The sequence below is a fragment of the Triturus cristatus genome, chromosome 4_2 (assembly GCF_964204655.1).
Source record: "Triturus cristatus chromosome 4_2, aTriCri1.1, whole genome shotgun sequence".
In the NCBI taxonomy this organism is placed as follows: Eukaryota; Metazoa; Chordata; class Amphibia; order Caudata; family Salamandridae; genus Triturus; species Triturus cristatus.
Window position 1 is genome coordinate 746,233,564 of NC_140586.1, and position 24,345 is coordinate 746,257,908.

At 48.7% G+C, this 24,345-nt stretch overlaps 1 protein-coding gene across 2 annotated transcripts in view; it reads left to right on the forward strand.

The window, feature by feature from the left end:
• Positions 1–24,345, forward strand: part of FAF1 (Fas associated factor 1) — a 1,868,643-nt gene that overhangs the window by 1,041,722 nt on the left and 802,576 nt on the right. For both annotated transcript variants that reach the window (XM_085602652.1, XM_085602654.1), the window contains exon 12: positions 6,551–6,632. In XM_085602652.1, coding sequence (XP_085458778.1) covers positions 6,551–6,632 — 82 coding nt within the window. The remainder of the gene's footprint in view (positions 1–6,550; positions 6,633–24,345) is intronic.

Consider the following 24,345-nt stretch of genomic DNA (forward strand, 5'->3'; position numbering starts at 1 on the left):
TTCGGGCACTTCTACATCCACTCATTCTTTTTTTTTTTTTTTTTTCAAAAACCTTTATTGATCCTGAAAGAGTAACACACAGCTCCACGCCTACATCCTGAGGTAACAGGCCGGCAGCGACAACATGCAGTGAAAGAATCAAGCATCACATTTTGAAGAGCCATAGCTACAGTACACAGCATGTCGCCTACAACCCATTCGGGCCGGCCGCGTAGTGGTGAAGGGAAAGCTGTTGGAGAAAGCAGTTGTGAGTCGGCATACCGGCAAGCGGAATGAGAGCGTGAAATACCTGAGGTTTCATTCAACTTTAATAACAAACCCAAAACGAGTGCATTGTGAACTGGTCCCTCCCAGAAGCAGCCCTCCATACTCGGTATGAGGTGTTCAAAGGGTGAAGCGTGGTGCTGTGAGGGCAGTGCCGTGTATCCTGAAATGCAGTCGATAAGCAACAACGCATCGCACTACGCCCCACAGACCTGTCTCATGTTCTGGGAGGAAATGATAGTGACCCAAGTGAGAAGCGCGTCATGAATATCTACTTGTAGTGCCGTGTATGTGATGCCATACCGGGGGCGGACTATGCTGCGTTCCAGTCCTCGGGGGGGGGGGGGGGGCGGAAGGTCCGCCACACCACCAACCTGTGTCAGCGGGAGCTCCACGGGGCTCATGCTGCCCCGACCATCATACTAGGGACGTAAGCCCCTGCGCCTGGGGAGCTAGAGGTCTGAGGAAGGGGAGGGGAGCAGGCCACATCAGCCGTCAGCGCCATCCGCCGCATCAGCGGAGGATGCGCCTGAAACCTGTGAGCGAAGGAGGTACTCAGCCAAGGGGCCCCAAAGGTCCCTAGGGCGCGACTTGTGCGGCAAAAGATCTGCATAGCTATGCTGCTGTTCCTGCCATGTTGTCATTGTGTCCAGCCAGGTTTTGAATTTGGGCGCTCGCCCCCGTCCCCACCGGCACGCGACGTGTCGCTTAGCCAGCAGTAATCCCAAAGCGAAAAATTTCCGGTGTGTTTTGACAGCGGGATCAGCGTGACCCAGCAGCGCTATCCGAGGACAGGGCTCAATGTTTACCCCGATCATGTCAGAGAGGGCCGCAAACACCGCTACCCAATAGGCTGCCACGGCCTGGCACGTCCATGCTAAGTGCATGAAGCCTGCTCCTGGCCGTCTGCATCGTAAGCAACGATCGCTGTCACGGAGTCCGAGACGGTGCAGTTTGGCGGGGGTAAAGTAGAGGCGGTGTAGGAATTTAAAATGAACTAGCCTAAGACGAGCGTTGCCTGTCACCGCGTTGGTATGAGAGCAGCTTTCTTCCCACTGCTCATCTGACAGCGGCTCCCCCAGATCTGTGTCCCAACTGGCGCGTGCACGAAGAGGGGGGGGGGATGGAGCCGCCTGCGCGTGTCCATACAGCATGGAGACCACGTGTGACGGCATTCCCTTCTGCAATAGAGCATGTAACGGCGCCACGGTGTCCGGTTCCCCCGGAAAGTCAGGCGTAACAGCCCTGATGTTTTGCCGAAGTCTAACATATAAGAAGGTCTCCATAACCGAGGGAGAGTTGTCCCCAAAGAAGTGCGTCGCAGTGCGAAAACTCCCCTGGTGGTACAAATCCCCCCAAGTGTGAATCGCGAGTTTTGTGAGTAGCCTACGGCCGATCTCCTCCCGAGTGACGCTCAATCTGGGATCATTCGCCAGGGCCATGCGGGGTGAGTATAGGAATTTCACGTCCATATATTCTGCCAAACGTTTCCAGGCATTGACCGTGCAGTCGACCGTGGTGGGGTCTCTACGCTCCGTGCGTGCTGTCGTGTATAAATACCCGGAGGGTTGCTCTGGCCTCATATAACCATCCTCTACTGCCAAGTGCACCATAAAGGGAGGGGGGTGGAACCAGTAGGCCGCGAAGTGACCCTGTGCGCAGTCATAATATCGCCGAAAATTGGGGACATCAAACCCCCCCTGGTGATACGGCAACATGAGGGTCCGCAAGCTGAGTCTGGCTTGCTTCCCGCCCCAGATAAGTCTCGACAACTGGGAGTCAAGAGTGCGAAAGAAACAGGCGCCAGGGCTATACGGTATGTTGGTGAAGAGGTACAACAGTTTGGGAAGAATCACCATCTTTATCAGCGAGATGCGACCCGCCATTGACAGCGGGAGGCGTATCCACCGAGTAATGTTGTCCGTGAGTTTGTCAATGACCGTCCCATAGTTGCCTCTAATCAGGGCCTCCCGATTCCTAGCCACCTGAATGCCCAGGTACTTCATCTCGGCCGATTCCCACACCAGGGGGTAATCTAGAGGAAATTGCGTGGTGTTCTCAGTCAAGGGGAACAAGGCCGATTTTGCCCAGTTGATTTTTTAAGGTCGCTAATCTCCAGAAGATTCATGAGGAGATTAATAGCGGGGTCTTTGATATCATTCCAGTGGAGGTTAAAATCTCCATGGAAGAGATTTTTAGAGTTTGAAAGAGAGCATTGGGTGAGTAGGTCGGAAAGTTCCTCTGCGAAGGGAAGGGATTCGCCAGGAGGATGATAGATATTGTGTAGGTGAATAGGTGGGGTGCCCTGGATTTTGAGTTCTGCACCGAGGTATTCAAGGGTGGCAGGGTCGGAGTTCTTAAAAAGCAAGAGTTGAAGTTCATTTTTGAAGATGATCGCTAAACCACCTCCAACTCTCTCAGGTCTATCTTTCCTGAGTATGGAGTAACCGGGTGGGTTGAGTAGGTCAAGGATAGGTGTAGAGTGGGCCTTGAGCCAAGTTTCCGTAAGGAAGGCAATGCCGATGTCTTAGCAGAGAATGGTTTCAGCTATTTCCTTCGCATGCTGGGCAGCTGAGCGGCAGTTGACCAGCATGCATGTGATGGGTTTAGGGTTGTTTATGGGTGGGGGGCATGTATGGATAGCGGTGAGTTGAGTTGGGGGTCTAGGGGAGACGGGGAAGAAGTGATTCTGCACGTCCCCAGGATTACAGGAGTGGTAGAGTGGGGGTGGGAGGGTCAATTGGATATTTAGGGAGGTAGGAGTTACAAAGGTCGAGGAGGTCTGAAGGGGAGAGATATCTTGAGGCACGGGGGGGTCGGTGGGAACAGTTGCAACGAGGGAAAGTTCTCCATTGTTGAAGATTGGAGGTGCTTTGTGCGTCTAAGTTTGGGGATATCGCCCGGTTTAGGAGGATTTCAGAGGAGAGGGAGTTAAAATCTTTTCTTAGTTGAGAGAGTTCAGACGACAAGGAAAGATCTTTTCTGAGCTGGGAGAGTTCAGACGACAGGGTAAGAAGAGAGTTTTCGATGTTAGATAAGATCTGTGTTAGATTAGCCTTTGAATTTTCCCGGAAGAACGGTCTGTGGAGTGTGTGGGTTAGGAGGTCGGAGGTGAAGGGGAGGCATTCCCAGGTTGTTGGACAAAAGGGAGTCCACGTCGTCGGGAGGGGAGTGCATAGAGCTATTGTCAGACACACCATCCCATCACTGTCCACAATGTAATGAAACCGAATAAGGATGGCTTCTTGCATAGCAATTGCATCACACAATAGATTACATATGGACCTGTTACAAGAGTGCTTCTCACAGCCATTGCACCAGTGGGAAGGCAATGCTCATATCTATTGTAGGTAATGGCCAGGTCATAGCATTCTCTCTGTTAGTAAAACAGCAATAACCTATTGCTCGGCAGGCCCTTTTTAGACCTCCTACCACAGTTGACCATTACTACATCTGTCTCTCTTGTGGGATGGTATGACAAACAGGACATTTGGGCTCCACAGCATAAAGTCGGCAACATCAATGACCTGGAAATGCTAGCCATGAGGTTAGTCCTCAAAGCATTTCTACCACTCTACAGAGGGAAAACAGTACTAATAAAGACAGCCAACATGATGTCCATGTTTTGCATCGGAAAGGGGGTAAAGGAACCCACTCGCCCTCTCCTCCCAGCTCTCTCTCAGCTGGCACTGGTGATTTGACATGGGCATCTCGTCACAGCATTGACATGTTGGAGGACCATACTATGGTATTGAATGATTGTGGACCTGCTTAACAAGGCGCATCCAAAAGTCCACGAGTGGGAACCCCACCCTCAAGTCCTCCACAAATAGTTCTAACACTACGCAACTCTGACAATATCCCTATTCACCGCTCCTCAAAACGCGAAATACCAAAACTTCACTACCCACTGCCAGCTACCTGCACCCATATTCCCAGGGCAATGTTCTATGAATTAACTATTCAGGGATATGTGCCTACGATTTTCTACCTCTCATATTGCATGTCGTGAGGAAGATGAGGCACATATCCATGACGGTAATTCTAGTCCTGCCAAGCTGGACAAGACAGCACTGGTACTCAATGCTTCGGTACCTTAACCTCCCACAGGATTGCATTGCTATTCTATGAGAGACCAAGAAACCCACACAGCAAACTGGAAAAGGTTTGTACACTATTGTATTTCTAAGTGGACCCTTTACAGTCCTTGTGCCGGAGATTGTTTCCTACCTTCTACATCTTTATAAGGTGGGCCTAGCTTACAATTACGTACTACCAATGCCTATCTGCAGTTGCAGCAGTTGTCCTAAATAGACAGCACTGATCTGTTTTCAGGGTCCCTGCCATTAAAGTGAAACACAAATTGTGGGTCCTTCTTTCCAGCCTCTGCACTCAAGTGTCTTACAATTCCTATCTTGGAAAGGGAACTTCATGAAATCAGCCCGTCCCCCCCACTCAAATGTATTAGTGAGCTTCGAGCTCTTACGATACAGGAACTATTCATTCAGGTACATAAAGATAGTGTAGTTCTATGTACTAACTCTAAATTTCTCCCTAAGGTGTCCCCTTATTTCACATCAACCAAACCATTGAGATACCTGTTTTTCCCGCGGCCAATGTCGCTAGCTAAAAGGGTGCTATATACTCTTGATGTTATGAGAGCGCTCTTGTATTACACTGATAGAACTAAACCACTAAGAAAATCCAATCAACTTTTTGTTGTCTTTACCAAACCCCAGAAGGAGTGTGCGATTTCCAAAGCTGGCATTGCTAGGTGGATAGTTAAATGTATTCAAACCTGCTATACTGAAGCCAAGCACACACTACGTGTGCTGCCAGAAGCATGCCCACACTTGCATTTCTAGACAACATCAGTCTCTTGTATATCTGTAAGGTTGCTACTTGGTCCACTCCACACTTGCCATTAGCAACACCAATATACTACTATATAGTGTACTGCTATGAAGTCCTATTAGCGTGCCATTGAGCTCTAGTTTTACTTTTTCCAATTATCTGCTAGCTAGCCACTGCTTTGAAGAGAGACTTCTTTATAATGCAGAGCATGTGTATCTACATCCACACATGCTCACATACTAAGAATGCAAACTGTTAATCTGTAACCAAATGTTCGTAGCATGTAGTGCTGTAGAGTCAGATGTGCCTGTCGTCTGCCCTGGACGATCACACGTTTCCAATGTCTTTACTCCAATCTGCCCCACTCTGCTCTATCCCAATCTGCCCCACTCTGTTCTACCTCAGTTATCACACTCCATTCCACTCTACCCAATCTACCCCACTTCACTTCAGTCTGCCACATGCTACTCAAGTATACCCCACTCCAGCCCAATCTAACCCACTGCACCGGAAACCAAACCACTCCAATCTACCCTAACCCACGCCACCTCAAAGTACCCTACTCCAGTCTACCCCATCCAAGCCTCCCCAGTCTACTTCACTCTACTCCACTCCAACCTACCCCACCCTAACCCTATTTACTACACTCCAATCTATCAGGCACCACTCTATCCAACTCCAATCTACCGCACTCCAAACTATCCCACCCCTATATATCAGTTTGACTCCAATCTACCCCACTCTACTCCAGTCTACCCCACTTCACTCCAATCTGCCCTACCATAATCCACCCAATCTACCCCATTATGTTTAAGAATGAAACAATCAGAAAGTTATTTGTAGTGCACAACCCAACCCATATGCATCAAGGATGCACACATTTGCACTGCATCATTAGAAAGGTATATAAAGAAAGTGCCCTCCTTGTTTAACCCATTATATAGACTGTGGGTTGAATTCCCAGCCCTTTATTCTCAATTAATGATGGTGCTGTACTGGGTGGTTTGAATATATTGTATTACACTTCTACCAGACTGCGAGACCTCACTAGTAGCGGAATATACCCTGTACAAATGCCAACATAACCTTTACTTTCGCCTAAAGATTTGAATATATCTGCAAGTTTTTCAATTGGACTTGTTTCGTTGTTTTTTTTTGTTTTTTTATTCTGGCACTCTATATTGTTAACCTTTGTCACTCCCCTTGTGATGCAGAATCATGGATAACCTGAGCACATTATACCTTATTCAACCTCATCATTACGTTTTCATGCAACCATCCTTTTTTATATCCTATGTTCAACATGATAAAAAATCAGTCTAGTTTTAAGTGGAAAATGCATTTTGTGTGACTGAGATCCACAATTCTAGGATAAGGAAGGGAAACGACCTTTGCAAGTATGGTTTTCTTATGGACTTTTTTCTTTGGACAGATATGGTGAATGCCATCCCGTGTTCTTCATTGGAACATTAGATGCTGCCTTACAGGAAGCCTTCTTTGGGAGAGCCAGAGATGTGAGTATCTTTCTGAGGTATCTTAACAAAGAAGTATCAAAGGAGCTTATTTAACTCATATTCCCTTGGGATTTCTTTCTCAGTGCAAGTATTTGCTGTAATGTGCTGGTGAGCACATGGTACTCATGCTGAAAGTCTTTATTTCTCTTACTACTGAAATCGTGAATTTGAAAACATGTCAAATATTTAATCATTGTTTACTATATACCAACCGGGAAGCCTTGCTTTGACTGTACTCCATTTCTGCCATGCTCGTTTTACAGTGAAGTGCTTGAGGGGCAGGCAGAGCTGAAGTTGCAATACTTTAAGCATTGTACAACTAAATCTTGTGATTAGCGGATTGTAGTTCCTGTGGGCTGTAAGCACATAAAATTATATGAAGCTCCAATACATGTAGTGACTGCACATCCACATGCTTGCTTGTCTTATGGTAGCCGCTGACATGCTACTGTGTGCCATGAATAAACTTGCTGTACATTGGTTCGCTGTTAATTTGATTACTGTGGTTGAATAAATAAGTGAGTTGGTTGTACAAGACAGCCTGTAGAACAACGTGCCTTCAGGGGCCAGTTACCTTTTTAATGGGGAGGGTGATCACTTTCTTACAATTGGTAAGACAACCTGCAGCACCATTAGTGGTTACTCACTTGATAGATCTATTGTGGACATATGTCGCGTGGTGATACGTTTCATAATGTGTGCTCTCTGGATGCATTTGGAATGAATTGTAATGGCAATAGAATATCACACAATCTATTTTAAGGTTTGCTAATTGATCGACAGCTAGACACAGATTTGGTGTAAGGCCTTTTCAGCTTTGTTCTGGCTCATGCCCACTAACACTAAACTGGTGTGGGACAGTCTAGCTAGCTTTATAGTTGATCATACTAATAATAAATACTTGTTAAATCAGTAGTTCTAATGGATACATCTTCCTGAAGATTCTTCATTTATGAATATTCTCCAGGCAGCAGACTAGATCTGGAAACTTTTTCCCTAGCAGCAACTTTACAGCCTCGCCAGATGGCTCAATGCGGCTTCAGCCACAATCCTCCCTCACCAGATGTGACATGCTGGTGTCAGTTCCTTTTCCCCCCATGCCTCATCAATGCGGTTTCAGAGCTTTTCTCAGTCCTTCGTCTAAATTCCTCAGGTTTCAAGAGTAACGAGGTCATATGTCTCCTGATATTTCAGGGTTTAAGCCCTGGAGCAGATGCCAAAAGATGTTCTTGCCGGACCCATATGACGCCTGATTCCTTGGCCTGCAATTCCCGTTTCTTGATGCATGGGAAGGCCATCAAAGAGCAGGAGGCCAATCTGTATTGGGCCATGGCCCCCAAGGATACGCCAAGCATTCTGAATGTACTTGATGGTTAATCCAAGATCCAAACTAGTTCTTCTTCCTTATCCCCAATCTTATTGCGAGCGCCATGAAGACAGTGAGTATAAGTGGGGAGGAGCGAGCAGCAAGAGAGCTGGAGATGTCATGTCTGGCTCCTTGCCTCGGTAATGAGCCAGCGCAGTTGGGAGAGACTGCACCAGTGCTTGCAAGGGTCTCTCCATACTGCATGATCATATACATACATCAACAGCTGTCTAGGAAGGTATTTGTCTCCCTTCTCGCTCCTGCTCAGTACTCCTGGGAGTCTGGAAGAGCAAAATAAATACCCATAGCAAAGATTTGAAGTGTTTTGCTACATTTTGATGTACAGATATTTATACATTAAAGTTTACGGTTGTACTCTCCACTGAATCTTACTATAAGGAATCTAGGGCAGGCAAAAGGATGTCCTTTGAAGATGTTTCCCCAAGGCACCATGGGAGTCACCCTTGCCTGTTGTACTTCAGCTGGTAACTGTACAACGGGGCCAGGTGTTTGTCTTACCAGGCACCAGAAGTAGCTCTGTATTGTCCTTGGCCCACCTACTATGGGATCTTGGGCAGGATAAAGGGTGCCTGCCAAGATCCTATAGCCTTTTATAATCAACAGTTTTCATCCCCGTATTAGGTGCATAAAGGAACACACACATAGGCCATGTTACATACTACTGCGGTATTAACGCCAAAAGGGGCGTGGCTAGCAGGGCCAAGAAAGCGGACGTATTCACCTTAAATCCTAATCAAGCCACACCATCTGATAACTAGACTTACCCTAAATGTTTTCCACTGCTGTTCCCTACCGGCTCAAACAGGGTTGCTGATCGGCGAGTCCCTGCAGGGGTGGTTCCTGAGACGGTGACCCAGCTGCAGCCTGCACCTGTGTGGAGGCAGGTCGAGGCTGACCACGATTTCGGGAGCTGTCTGCCTAGGGTGACCAACCGTCTGTAAATTTCACGGACAGTCCGTAATTTCGGCCGTCTGTCCATTGTCCGTGAAGGATTCTTTAACGGACGCCATTTGTCCGTAATTTTCACCGGCACCGGTCGCACAACCCTAAAGCCAGCACAGCTTCCACCCACCTCCCTTCTTGACGCGAATGCTGTTGAGGTCGGGAGTAACAGACTCCGATGCAGTACCAAAGCTCAGATCCCCAGCAGCATTGGAGAGGCACAGCGGGATGGCAACCCTCACACCTTCAGCCCTTGATGAGCTGTTAAGAGGTGCCTGAAGGTGACTCTCAGGGAGGGACTGCAGCTTCAGGCGCAGGGGGATCTATTCAGATGCAAACAGCCCTGAATGCCTCATGTCTCTGCAATTTAGAGGGGCCTCACACATTCCCTTTCTGCCCAGGGCCCCAAAAATCGTAGAACCGGCCCCGATTACACCGAGGCAGCACGTGGTTCTCTTCACAGAGCTTATTTACTGATTGTAAGCAAACCTCGGTTCTTCAAACATGCAGTCTATAATGTAATAAAATAACGAAATGGCACAATCGCACCCACACTGATTAACAAAGTATGGAGGACAATCAGTTAAATCAGTTCTCTTGGAGTATCTCCTTTAAGTACTGTATATCACAGTGGGGGATGGCAAAACTAACATTTTGGAAAGAGAGCCTGTCATCTCGTTGTCTTGTCCAGGAGGGGGTGAGGGGACCTCCTCCCCCCCCCCCCCCCCCCAAAGAGGCCAAGATGATACTAGAATACTGCATGCCCACCCCCATGCCCACCCTGGTGGAACCTCCTGTGATGGCTCCTGCCCCCCCCCCCCCCCAGTGATGGCTCCTGTCCCCCCCCCCCCCCCCCCAGTGATGGCTCCTGTCCCCCATGTGGTGGCTCCTGTTCCCCCCCAACCCCCGCCTGTGATGGCTCCTGTCCACCCTGTGGTGGATCCTGTCTCCGCCCTGGGTGGCTTCTGCCCCAGTCCTGGAATGGCTCCTGCAGCGAGGGTGAAGTTCTTGATGGGCCTCTTCTCAAAAAGTCTCAGCTCAAAATTATATGAAAAGGTGGGCGAGTAAGTGAAGGGATGGGTGGATGGCTGGGTAAATTAGTGAAAGGGTGAAGGGATGAATGAAAGATTGAATAGATGGAGAATGAGAGAGGATGGATGGATGGATTGATGAGTGAGTGGAAGGATGGATGAGAGAAAAGGTAAATACCTGGATGTATGGGTGGAAGGGTAGCTGGATGGGTAAAAGGGTGGATGGATGAGTGAAAGGATGGTGAGTGAAAGAATGGATGAGTGAAAAGGTGGATGATGAGTGGGTGGATGGATGAGTGAAATGATGGATGGATTGATGAATTGATAAGTGCAAGGGTGAATGGATGGACGGATGAGTGAAAGGGTGAATTTAAGGATGGATGAGTGAGTGAGTGAAAGGGAGGGTAGATGGACAAAAGGATGAATAGATGAGTGAAGGAGTGAAAGGATAGATGGATGAGTGATAGGGTCAATGGATGGATTCATGAGTAGGTGGATGGGTGGGTGGGTGGGTGAGTGGATGGAAGGAAGGATGGCTAAGTGAAAGGGTCGATGAGAGAGAAAGGGAGGATGGATGGATGACTGAAAGGGTGGATGGGTGGAAGGATGACTGACTGGGTGACTCGGTGGATGGATGAGTAAGTGAAAGGATGGTTGGATGGGTGAAAGGGTAAATGGCTGGATGGATGAGTGAATGGATGGATGGGTAGAAGAGTGGATGGATGAGTGTACAGATGGATAGAGTGAAAGGGTCCATGGATGATGGATGGATGAGTGAAAGGATGGATGAAGGGATGGATGAGTGAAATGATAGATGGAAGGATACATGATGGATAGGTTTGCAAATGGTTGAATATGTGGGCTTACTTATATACTATTGCACAACCTCCTCTGATGTGTCTGTAAAACGTATCTATTGTCCTGAAGTTTTGTCCTGAATTTTGACCTCATGTCCTGAATTTGTGTCCTGAATTTTGACCCTTTGTCCTGAATTTTTACACTCACCGTCCTGAATTTGCACCAATGCCAGTTGTTCACCCTATGTCTGCCCTGTATGCCTCCTGTTTGACTGGAGAGCAGCCTGCGGTGACAGCCGCCTTAACTGCCGACCAGATCCCTGAGGCTGAGATGTGCTGAGCGGGCATGCTCTGGTGAGGCCCAACAGAGGAAGCAAATTTGCCACTACCCGGTGAGCTGGGTGTGGCAACACGGCTGCTCTCGCACTCACTTTCCTCCCACCGGATGCGGTCCCAGCGGCCTAGGCTCGACCGCGAAGGGTGAGGGAGGCGAAGCTGCACTGGGACTATATACCCGACTCGAACCCCGCGCCAGCCTTTCCCCTGCGCCCCAAGTGAGGGCTACATAACTGCGCTGCCCTGGATGCTGCAGCTGTCCCTAAGCAGAGCTGGGGCTGGGCACACGGTTGGCAGCACCAGAGTTGAATGGGGCCCAGGCCCCTGCCGCAGAGTATAGCACTATAACAGAGCTGGCCAGTTGAATGCCCCCGGTAACTCTTGCTTGCCTGGAGACATGACTGAGGAGTTGGCCGCATTGATCGCCGCCTAAATCGCTGAGACTGAGGTGCAGTGTTGAGTTAACTGGGCCTGAGAGGGCCCTGAGCGGGGGACAAGCGCGTGGCAGCTGAATGCGGTCCCAGCTGAGTGCCCGAGGGTCGTATCGGCTCTAGGCATCGATCATGAGAGCTGAGGGGGTGAGCTAAAAACACTGCACCGATGTACCCTACCCAGCCCCTGCTCCGGCCTTACCCATGTGTTATGTTATGTTGTGTTAAGTGGAATTTATAGAGCGCATTGACACCGTGGGTTTCCTGGCGCTGTAAGACAGAGGTGAGTCTGGGGTCAGAGGAGGCGAAGTTTAGCCGAGTGGGGGAAAAAGGAAAGTTTTGAGCAGTTTTCTGAAATAAAGGAGGGAGCTACAGGATTTGATGGTCAGGGGAAGAGGATTCCAAAATTTGGGGGCAAGGTGGGCAAACCGACGGCCGCCGAATTTGTTGGTTTTGGTTTTGGGGACAGCAAGCAGGTTGAGGAGAGCTGAACGAAGATTGCGCGTTGGACGGTGTGGATTGATGAGTGTTGTCAGGAAGGCGGGGCTGGAACAGTGGAGGGATTTGAACGTGAGGCAGCCCAGCTTGAAGGCCGCCCTATGTTCTATAGGTAGCCAGTGCAGTATGTGTAGCAGAGGTTTGGCCGACTGCCATTTGGAAGTTTTGTAGATGAGACGGGCTGCTTGGTTCTGCACGACCTGAAGGCGATGCAGCAGTGATTTTGGGAGTCCGTAGTACAGGGAGTTGGAAAAGTCCAGGCGAGATAGTACCAGGGAGATGATAACCTGGACCAGAGCGGCTGGTGGTAGTAGGTGACTGACTTTACGGATTTTGCGGAGCTGGAACGTACAGGAGGAGATCACAGCGCCCACATGAGATCTGAGGGAGAGTTCGGTATCAATGGTCAAACCAAGACTTTTTACTGATTTCACAGGGACCGGGGGGGGACCCTAGTTTATTAGGCCAGAACTGCGGACCCCAATGGGAGGGGCTGGAGCCGGGGAGAAGGAGCTCAGTTTTACCAGGATTTAATTTTAATTGGTTGTAGTTCATCCACTCCTGGATGTGTATCATGGCGGAATGGAAGTTGTTCACAGCGTCCAAGGAGTTGAGTGGGATGATCTGCAGGTCGTCAGCGTAGTTGTACACTGTGATGTCCCAGCTCTGAAGCGAGTGAATCAGGGGACGGAGGTAGAGGTTGAATAATAGGGGTGACAGGGAAGAACCCTGAGGGACTCCACAGGTCGTGGGGGTTTTGGACGCTGTGTAGGGGCCCAAGCGGACGGCTTGTGTTCTGCCGGTCAGAAAGGACTGGGTCCATTTGAGGGCAGGACCCTGGATGCCTGCCCGCTCGACACGGTGAAGGAGGATGTTGTGGTCAACCGTGTCGAACGCAGCCGACAGATCCAGGAGTACGGGGGCCTGGGGGATCCCTGTGTCAGCGTTCCTCCTCAGCGTGTCCAAGACTGCTAGGATGACGGCCTCGGTGGAATGGGCCGGCCTAAAGCCGGCCTGATTAGGCTCCAGGTGGCAGGAGGTCTCGATGAAGTTGGAGAGACACCGGGTGACGTGGGCCTCCATTAATTTGGAAAAGTAGGGCAAAAGCGATATGGGACGGTAGTTAGAGAGTTCTGCTGGGTCCGCACCAGGTTTCTTCAAGAGAGGCACTAAAATGGCCTCCTTGAAGGAGCTGGGGACAATACAGGTGCTGAGAGAGCCATTCAGTAGGGGTAAAATGCAGTCGGGTAGTTTGAGACAGACGTCCCGTAGGACCGAAGGAGGGCAGCAGTCGTTCGGAGAGCCTGATTTTACCCTGGTCGCAAGTTCAGCTAGTGAGTTGGGGTTGAGGGTGGGGAAGTGGGTGAAGGTCGATGAGTTGTTCGGAGGGGTGTCTGGGGGGAGTATCTGAGGGAGGGGGGGGATGGAGTCCTTTATTTTATTGATTTTCTCGATAAAGAAAAGATTAAGAGCATCGCAGGTCTCTTGGTTGGGGGTCTGACCCGGGAGAGTTCTGTCGTCTGAGGTGAGTTTGTTCCGATTTGGCTAAGGAGATTGCGTTTTTGTATTCTCTGCGAGCTGTAGTGTATTGTAGTCTATCTGGCTCAGAGTAATTGCGTCTCCACGTCAGTTCCAGCTGGCGCACCTTCAGTTTGTGTTTCTTAAGTTCGCCAGAGAACCATCTGTGGGAGTTGTGGTGTCTGGTGCGGGGGAACTTGGTAAGGGGGGCGAATTGGTCACTGGCCGACATTAGCCAGGTGCCAATATCACTTTCCATCGTGTCGATATTGGCTGGTGTGTTAATAGCTGGGCGGGTGTTGGCTAAGGTCGCGAGGACGCCTTGGGAGTCGTGGGAATTCCATTTGCGTGAGAGGCCGCCAGCCATCAGAGGGGCAGAGGTCCTGCCTGTGACAGTGAGGGTGGTGTCGACTAGGTGGTGGTCTGACCAAACGCAGGGGGAGACAGATGGCTGGGAGAGTGCTAAATTTTTGGTCCAAATCTGATCCAGGATGTGGCCCTTGATATGGGTGGGCGAGGAAATTTGTTGGGTCAGGTTAAGGCTGTTGAGGGCTACAAAGAGTTCTGTGGCGTGGGGTCCGCCGTTGACGTAATTGAACCAGTAATTAAGGTCGCCAAAGAGAGCTAGTCTGGAGTGCAGTGTCAGTAGGTCGGATAGCTGTTCGATCAAGGTGGTAGCAAAGGATGGCATAAGGTGTGGAGGCCGGTATAAGAGAAGGAGTGTTAGGGCTCCTACGTCGGTTTTCAGACTGATGATTAGGTTGTCTGCTTCCGGGAGGATAAGGGAAGATGTGGAGATGAAGTTAAGATGTTTTGATATGATGGCTGCCACCCCACCCCGGGGCGATTTCCAGTGCAGTCGGCATGGAGGATGTAGTAGTCTGGGGGGAGGGCCGCCAAAATGTCAGGGAGAGAATCTGTAGTCAGCCAGGTTTCTGTGAGCAGAAGTACGTCTGGTTTCTCATTAGACAGGAGGATATAGATACCGGCTTGGTGTTTTACCAGGGAATGGGTGTTCAAATACAACACCCGGATGAAAGTGTCACTCCTGACCGGTTTAGCGGGGGTATGCTCCGACTGGGGAGGTGTGAGTCTGAGCGCGCGAGGCCAGCTGTAGTGATTTGTCTGGTGGTGGCAGGAGAGGGTGGAGGGTATGAGAGTTGCAGTTCTCTGAGGGAGTTGGCGGAGTATGAGGTGGGATAACCGGCATGGCTGGCCCCTGGGCCCGGCCTGGCGCGGACGGGCGCAGACGGGCTTGCGCGTCTGGGGGAGGCACATTGTTTTTTGTTGGTTTTTTTAGTGTGGGAAAGGGGCGTGGCCTCACGGCCTTGGGCGTGGCCTGTGGGCTTGGAGACGAATGGCGGCAAGAGATCTCGGACCCGCGGCAGCGTTTAGATCGGCTGCGCAGGGATTTCTGAAGTAAATAAGGGCGGGGGGAGTGCTCAGGGGGAAGTGCACACAGATGAAAACAGTCAGTTCCAATATTTACAATTTTTAAAAAGACGAGCGTACTCTAGTTGGTAACCTGCTCCAGGTGGGAACTTAATACGAGTCCGACCTGTGAGGCTGCGTTTGCCCCACAGAGGAGCCGCTGCTGGATCTGCACACATGGACGAGGACACGAGGGCAGAAATGAGCCCAAGCCCTCGCAGCAGGTCAGTGTTGCAGTGCGGCTCAGCACATTGCCCACAGTCCTTTCTGACGGCATCATGGGGTCAGCCACACTCTTCACTATAATCCGACAGATTATCTGAATCGTACACACTCCAATCACACACTTCATCCCTGCACCCTACATAGGAAGTGGGCCCACCAGCCACACCCATGTGGCACCTGCAGCACTGGAGGATCCACCATTCAGGAAGTCATTTGGTGCTGCAACAGCAGAATACTTACAACTCAACTGCGACTTAACCACTAACAAGTTGATCGAATGGGACCCTTTAAGGTGACCATCAGGGGGCATAGTTTGGGTTTGAACTGGAACATCTGCAAGCAGCTAGACAGTAACATCACCAAAAGTAAACGCAAGCTTTTGCGACTTGAGACACAGTTAGTTGAAGCACGTAGTGAGCACATCTCGCTGTTGGAGTGCCTGAGATGTGTAAATTACACAGCACATTCTTCCCGCACCCATGAGATGTCTAACCGCGCAGGGCGACTGCTGGCATGGCTGATTCGTCATAAGGAACACTGACATCCTATTTTCTCGCTGTGTGCCTACACCGGACACCTTCTCCATGTACAGCTCGAAATGCATGCTGAACTGGAACGTCATTATAAGTCACTCTATAAATCGACTATGGGTCTCGGTCATGGCCGATTTGAAACATTCTTCTCCACAATAGAATTACCCACCATCTCCCCTGCACAGTGAGAGGAGCTTGATGATCCAGTCACACCTTTTGAGATTCTTGAGACCATAAGGGCCTTGGTGATAAGCAGGACCCCAGTACCAGATGGTCTACCTGCTGAACATTACAAGACCTGTGACTCTGTACTGGCTGCTCACCTGCATGCCTTATATGCCAACTCCCTTGCGGCTTCAATTCTCCCTGTGTCACCACCCGAGGCTTTGTTTATCTCACTACCTAAACCTGACAGAGATGCTACTGATCTGGGTTACTGCTGACCCTTGGCCTTGCTCAGATCTGACTATAAAATACTGGCCAAGGCCCTTGTCGACAGCCTGGCACCCTTGGTCCTGTCTCAGGTCCATCCAGACCAGAATGGGTATGTCCTAGCCCGTAACACCTCACTGAATCTGCAACACTTCTTCCAATGTCTACTTATACCATACTTCAATAACCACACTCAGGGTGCCTGGTACTAGACCTTGGAAAGCCTAGGTCCAACTGCTCTATACAGCGCCGACAGCCAGAGTGAAGATGGGCTCCTTTATATCAGACCCAATCCCAGTGTGTTGAGGTACCAGCCAAAGATGCCCGCTCTTCCCACTGCTCTTTTCCCCAGCTAAAGAACACCTTGCAGCCACTATTCAAGCACACAGTGCAGACTGGGATATCCCACTGGGAGATGAAACATGCCCAATCTCTTTATATGCCGACGATTTCCTATATGTCCGCAACTTGTGGTCAGAACCCGCTACACTGGCTCAAACACTCAACGACTTTGCAATCCTCTGGCCTGCGGGTTAGCTGGACTAAGTCATGTCTATTCCCATTCGCTCCAACATGTCCTGCCCTCGCTTTTGTACCTAGTGGTGTCCCCATAAAGCGGCACCCTAATACATTCTGATACTTGGGGGTTAGAGTCTATCACGAGCCAGGCGATTTGTTAGGGAGAGCGATAACGGCTATCAGGTCCCAGATGACTTTCTGGCACACGCTTCTCTTATCAGTCACGGGTCGTGTGGCTCTTCTCAAAATAGCGGTTTTGCCGCGACTACTCTATTACTTCACTAACCTTCAACTCTATATTGCGCCCATCTTCTTCCGTACATTTGAAAGTATCAAGAGAGAGTTCATCTGGAACAACTCCTGTTGTCGTGTGGCACTCTCCAAGCTATATTTGCCTGCAGGCCAGGGTAAACTAGCATTTCCAAATATGGAGAAATACTATCTCACCTACGAGCTTCTATGGGTGACCAAATGGATAGCGGGATTCCAGCTCTCTTTAATACGGCCATGCTCTGACCTGCCTGGTTGATCTCAGTGCTACTCCGGCTGTTTCGTGCCTGTGCTCAGCATAGTCCACCAGAATCCCTACTTCTTGGAGTCGTGTACCGGTGCTACCACAGAAGCCTGTACATAGTACATTCAACGGGCCACACAGCTGCCTCATCCGTGAAACTTTCCACTTGGCTGGAAGGTGACCTATACCGAGATGGTGCCTTGCTGCCTTATGACACGCTAAGGGAGGAAGACGGCCTTCCCCTGGGCCAATTTCTAATACACACCTCACTAATTGCTGCATTAGGAGGCAAATGGAGAAACATGTCGGGGGAACTTCATACACACCTTACTGTCCAGTACTTACATATTATGGGGTCAGGTAGGCATCTCACTAGATGGTTCGCTGCCTGATTGCATCATCACACAGAGGTGTCGCTCTTGCCCCTGAGGCAGCTTCGGGAGGTGGATCTGAATTGTCCCTGCACCAACAAAGATTGGCCCGCAAAACTGGAAAGCCCAAACCGAGTCCCCCGATATGCCCACTTCCGCCTAATTCAATATTACATCATACTGAGGGCTTATCTCACTCCTAGTAAAATTAACTAATATTTCTACCACACTGACGCCGCTTGCCCTAGATGTCACTTCCCAAATGCTGACCACCTCCACATGGTCTTGGCCTGCCTGATTCTTGACAATTGCTGTCGGGCAGTCACATACACATTATCCCCCTGTACTGGACACTCAGTGTCACACACATGGGAGGTATGTATTTTGAGCCTTTTTCACAGGAGTAAATGGCAGATGGTCACTACCCGCTTTCTAGACCTGGGCATGCTGGTGGCCAAGTGCTTAATCACGAGACGCTGGAAGTCGCCTGAACCTCTTCCCCCCTGTAGCCTGGAGGCAATCCCTGCTAGGGTAGGCCAAGGCTGAAAGCATCACACTACACAAGGAAGACACCCCCGGTCTTCATAAGATCCCTTTAGCTACAACCTGGGACACTATACTTCACGACTTCCAAATTAAGCCACTGTCAGAGTCCGACGACCCAGACAACAGAACAGCAGCAGAGGAAGACGAAGGGACCTGACAGCCCACCACATATCTGACACAAGAGGCGTTAGTTCGGATTAGCATGTTTACCTCACACGACCGGAAATACTTGAGGGGCCAGTTGCTTCAAGTAAACATAGCGCACACATATTTGACGAACAGGAGGATGGAAGGAGGGCCGGGGATACCTCAGTTGGGCCAAGTTATCCCTGTTATCTTTGTTTTGTCCTTTTTCCTTTCCCTTCCGCCTCCTGTTACTGATGGGGTTAAACGGGAACGGCACACTAATAACACCATACGTGGACAGCCCCCAACGCTATGTCCGCAAATGCTCAGTACCCATTTTCACACAATGAAGGCACTAACCTACTAGCCTTTTTACACTGCCACATACCTATCAGTCATTACCTGCGAAGTCAAAATGTATAACTCATTTTGTATAGTACTAATGATTTCATATCAGTGGGGCAACTACATTCATTAGTGGATACCACTCAAGTCGCATTGATTATGTTTTAGTTAGCCTGAACCTATGGCACACTCTTGAGGACATGGTAGTGAAGGCACATGTGGAGAGTGACCATGACCCATTGTGCTCTAGGTTTGTATTCAGGGACCTAAGGCAACAAGTACAGAATGTTGCGACGTATACTACTTGTGACCTCCAGCTATCAAACAACATGCGGCGAGTTAAGTGGCCCATGATTGTAGAGCGTCCAGAAATCTTATCTTCCATAACAAACAAGATGGAAAACACAGTTAAAGTGATAGATACATCCCTTATTAAACATGAGTCACTAAATGATTTTATACAACTGCACAATACATTATTTTTAAAAATGAGATCGTACTTCTAAAGACCAAACATAGCCAGGACAAGAGTCACTAAAACAATTCACTGCTGGTATAATACTGACTGCAGACACGCTCGTGGGGCCCTTAGTGAGACTATCAAGTCAGGTAATGTGGCTAGAGTGCGAACGTCATGGTCCACATATAAAAAGGCCATCCTTTCTGCCTAAAAGCCTGGGAGGAGGATAGGTGGTTGGACCTAAAACGAGCTTGTGATACTAAAAATTCACGACGGTTTTGGTACTTGGTAAAATGGGGGAGTGGAGGAGCGGCACCACCTCTGGAAAACCATGTTGACCTGGACGTGTGGATTAGCTTTTTTTCTGCTTAATATGCTAGCGATGAAGTTGAGTATTGTGGATCTATAATGATACACTTTGACTCTAATGACAAGGTATTTGATGAGACACACGTCAGTGCTGTCCTTAATTCACTTACAGGAGGTCGAGCACCAGGGCTAGACTGTGTTCCTGGGATATTTTCTTGCAGGACAGACCCAAATGGACCCAGTATATACTTTTATTAGCTAATGCTATTGCCCATGGCGCTCCCATCCCGGATACCTGGCGGGGGGGGGGGGCAGAGATAATCCCAATATACAAAAAGGGAGATAAATCAATGCCTGGCAACTACAGGCCCATAAGCCTCTTAGATTCCATACAAAAGGTTGTGGCCCGGCTTGTCCTGGATGGACGAAAATTCCATCATTAGCCACCTTCAGGCAGGCTTTCGGTCACACATAAGCACCATCGGCTAGGTATTTCGCTTTGTTAAACTATACTGGCAAACAGTAGCCCTCGGCAAGGGCAGCATGTATGCTGCCTTTGTTGATTTGAAATCATCCTTTGACCTGGTTCCATGGCCTAAACTATGGGAGGTACTGAAAGCAATGGAGATGCCACCGGATTTACTCTCCCTTATAGTCCGCCTCCACGAGGGTAATTTTGCACAGAACCGATGGGGGATGCAGGGAGACAAAACAGATCCCTTTCCTGTACAAAAGGGTAACCATCAGGGTTGTGTGTTAGCACCGATACTATCTTCCCTCTTCATCTGTGGAGTGGCAAATGTTCTTGCCGCCACCCACACGGACGCTCCTGTTTTAGCTGGCAGAAAGATCCAGACTTGAATGTTCGCAGATGATACCCTGATCATCTCCAAAACCCCAAGTGGCTTACAACATGCACTGCGACGATAAGAAGAATTTTGTCAACTTCGAGGCCTAAAAATTAATGCTGACAAGACTGAGTTCATGGCTTTTAATCAACACCAATCTTTTAAGGGCAGAATAACTATCAATGGGATTCCCCTAGATCAGGTTGATGCATTTGTTTATTTGGGCATCAAACTGCAGAAGGACATGAGATGGCAGTTGCATGCAGTAAAACAGACAGCAGGTGTTTTAAGAAAGGAATTTAGAACCTCACTGACAAAACCACTCAGCCCAGTACTTCAAATTTAGTATATCAAAGTGGTGAGCTCGGCCCTTTACGATGCTGAGCTATGGGGCGTAAAACATTTGCTGCAGCTAACTGTTGCAGAGAAGCTTTTTCTGAGCAATAACCAGTTTACCCTAAAGTACACCCACTGTCCCCTAAGGAGCAATCAAGGCAGGAATGCTATAGTGGACCTCGCCAGGTTACGATCTATTCTATACTGGCGTAGGCTATGGTGCATGCCGGAACTGATAGCATACGCTGAGGGCTTACGGGACATTATTGATACAGACCATTTCCACAAAATCAGCTGGCTGAAAAATCTGAGGGGCCTCTTCTATGAATGGGTCTTGTAAATCTGTGGGATAGTCCAACAAACTGTGTTCCCGACCAAAAATACGCTTAAGGACATTTATTGGGAAATGATCGCACGTGAAGAGTATAGGTGCTACGATTCCATTTCACTCACAGGGCTTTACCTACAGGTCAAGTCTCGCCCAAATCTTGAGCTTTATTCGGATGCCATCACAAAGCCCGTAGACCGCAAACTGTATTTCCAATTTAGAACAGGAACCTTACCCTTAAAGTGCTTCACATTCAAATGGTCCACCACAAAGAATAACAGATGCATTACATGTGCAGACCAGGCAGAAACTCTATCACACGTGCTACTCCGACCTGCGCAAAGCATGGTGGCGCAAATATGCAGGAAAATTGGTACACGATCGTGTAGTACAGCTCTCCGTATTCTCTGTACAGATCCATCACTCAGGTACGCTATTCTGATGGCAAAATTTCTAAGATGGATGTGGGTCATTTCCGCGTAGCAAGCCACGCTTGAAAATTGAAATAGGAACCCCTCTTCACTTATGTATGTGCACATGGGCCAAGATGATGAGTGGGCTTTAATTTGCTCTCATATGCCTTTTTGTGACTAATCAAGGTTTTCTTTTAACTTTGTTTTTTATGTCGACTCTGCCACGAACCAGTGTCTTGATATTATATTGGGAAATCTGATGACTGCTCTGCTATTTTGCACAAATGTTCTTATCCAGATTTATCTTTGTACTGTTTTAACTTTTTACCCGTAACACTTTTATGACATGTACTGTCAAATAAAGCATTTTTGATGATGATGATTTCATAAAGATACATGAAATGTGGGAACATGCTGTGCACTCGGTATTGTAATTAATGCTGAAATGCTTATTCCTGAAACCTGAATATGAAAATAAAAACAGATTTAAATAAAAACAAAGTAACGCAAGGTGACAACATTTCAACCACTTTCTTGCATTTTAATTTGCTCTTGTTGCGTGATGCATGTACAGCCCGTATGCAAAGGGTGCATGAGGTGTCTGGCCAAAGGTGCACGGGCAAAGAACCGGGTGCATCTGTTATTAACAAAATAACGGAGCCTGGCCCTGGGTTTCATCTTCTCTTCTTCAGTTAGGACCTGTGGCTTGACTGGCTTTATTCGAGGTCCAGGACAAGGTGGGAACATATGGGCCTTTTTTTGCAGCCCCCATACTCGTACACAAATGCTTGAGGTGAGCATGGCATTTACTATAAGTGATTTCACTCATATTTCTTACTTATTGGTAGAACACATACCATATACATTTGCCTGGACAATATTTTCAATACTTCAAAGGAAATGTGCTGCCATGAGGTTGGAGGTAGATTGGCCTGCTAACGCCAGCACGTGAGTCCCGTGATCCCCATGCCACTGGAATCAAGCTATCCTGGCTGATGAGGGTAGAAACCCCGAAACAGGCCCTAGGATGCTTGTTTCCAGTTAATGGAGGACCTGGCTTGGCAGTTCAGACTGGACTGTTCCCATTGGGTGCAGGGTCAAGACTGATTTGCATATGGCTGGGTTCAAAGTGGAATGGCATGGGGAGCAAAAAAACGATGGATTTAGGCCCATATCTCTGTACGGGGGTGAATGTAGAACATTGTGCAACGCATTCAAAAGGGCACCTTCTAAATCCCATTTTTTTCTAATCTGGAGGAGCTATCTTGTCAGTAACTGGTCCCCACTCCCTGGTCAGATCATTACTTGATCGCATTCAATTGGTCCCCTAACGACTCCCTTCCCCCCCCCCCCCAACCCCCCCCCAACTCGGCCTACGTAAATTAAGTCCCGCTGCTGGCCAAAACTTCCCACAGAAAAGTGGGTAACGGCTTGGAAAATTCGATGCCACTCCTTGACATCGATCCGGTGGTGTCTAACAAGAGATTCAACAATTGGATTGAGGGGACATTAGACCAGGTCCTTCCAAGAATAATCACCCAGTCGCATAAAGGGCCCAATAGAACGGCCTGGTACACCCCCAAACTCCGAGAATTAAAACAAACCTGCAAAAAAACTGAAAGAGCCTGGAGAAAGGATTTCTCCCTGAATAAGAAAAAGGAATATAGGGAGGCCATTAAAATCTACAAGATTGAAATAAAAAAAAAGGCCCAGGCTTCTTACTTCGAGGATAAAATGTCCTTAGCAGCCAATTCCCCTCGTGAAACATTTTTAATTGCAAAGACACTACTGAGAGCTTCTTCTGCCCCTGATACCCCCTTAGCCACGGATCAGCGCTGCAATGATCTTGAAGAATCTTTTTTTATGTCTGACAGCCACATTACCCCTCATCCAGAGGACCATTACACCTGGAGTAAGGAGCATTTTCTTAAAGCCTTCCCCTTAATGAACTATGAATCATATCAGACCGCCTCTGCACTCGTTAGGAGCAAGTCGCCCAATCATTGTGGATTTGATCAACTCCTCCATATCCACCGGAGTGGTTCCCCCCCTATGGAAAACAACCATGGTAAAATCCCTTTTAAAAAATACCTAGACTGGATCCAGACTGTTTTGGTAACTACCGACCTATTTCGCTCATTCCAGGAATTAGCAAAATACTGGAGAAGCATGTCAACTCAACACTTTCTTTACACCTGGAATCTAATAATCTTCTCCATCGCTCTCAAACCGGTTTCCGCCCCCGCCAAGGGACGGAAACAGCCTTATTAGCAGTTGTGGAAGAATCTAGAATTATCCTCGATACAGGAGGCTCCTCTGCCATGTTCCTCTTAGATCTTAGCCCGGCCTTTGACACGGTCAACCATCTTATTGTGGTCCAATGACTGAGAAATTGGGCGTGTCTGGAGTAGCCCTCACCTGGCTGCAATCCTTTGTGGAAGCAAAATCTTTCCAGGTTTTCGAGGGCGAGGCAACCTCGAAATCCTGGCCCCTCCACTGTGAGGTTCCCCAGGGATCTTCCCTGAGCCCAACACTTTTTAACGCCTACATGGCACCTCTTGCGGACATTGTTCATCCCTATGGGAGCACATTGTGACCTTTGCTGTTGACACTCAACTGGCTGTGGCACTTAACCATTCAGATAGGGTCTCTGCCGACCTATGTACCTGCCTTGAAGAAGTAGCCAAGTAGATGAAACTCTCCTACCTGAAATTAAATGGTGATAAAACCGAGCTCATGCTCCTTGGCAATCCTTCTCTTTTTAAGGCAAATATTATTATGCCAGCCTCGATGGGCTCTGCACCTATTCCCAGGTCGGAGATAAAAAGCCTGGGCTTCTGGCTGGACTCAGACCTCTGCTTCAAAGTCCAGGCCAGAAAGTTGGTGGCCTCCTGCTAAGGATGCTTTGTAAAGTGCTTCCTTTGCTCCCTTTTCAAGCAAGAAAGCTCATGGTCCAGGTGCTTATTCTTTCTCGCCTGGACTACGGCAACGCCTTATACCTTGGAGCCCCTAGTTCGGTCCTCACTAAACTACAAAT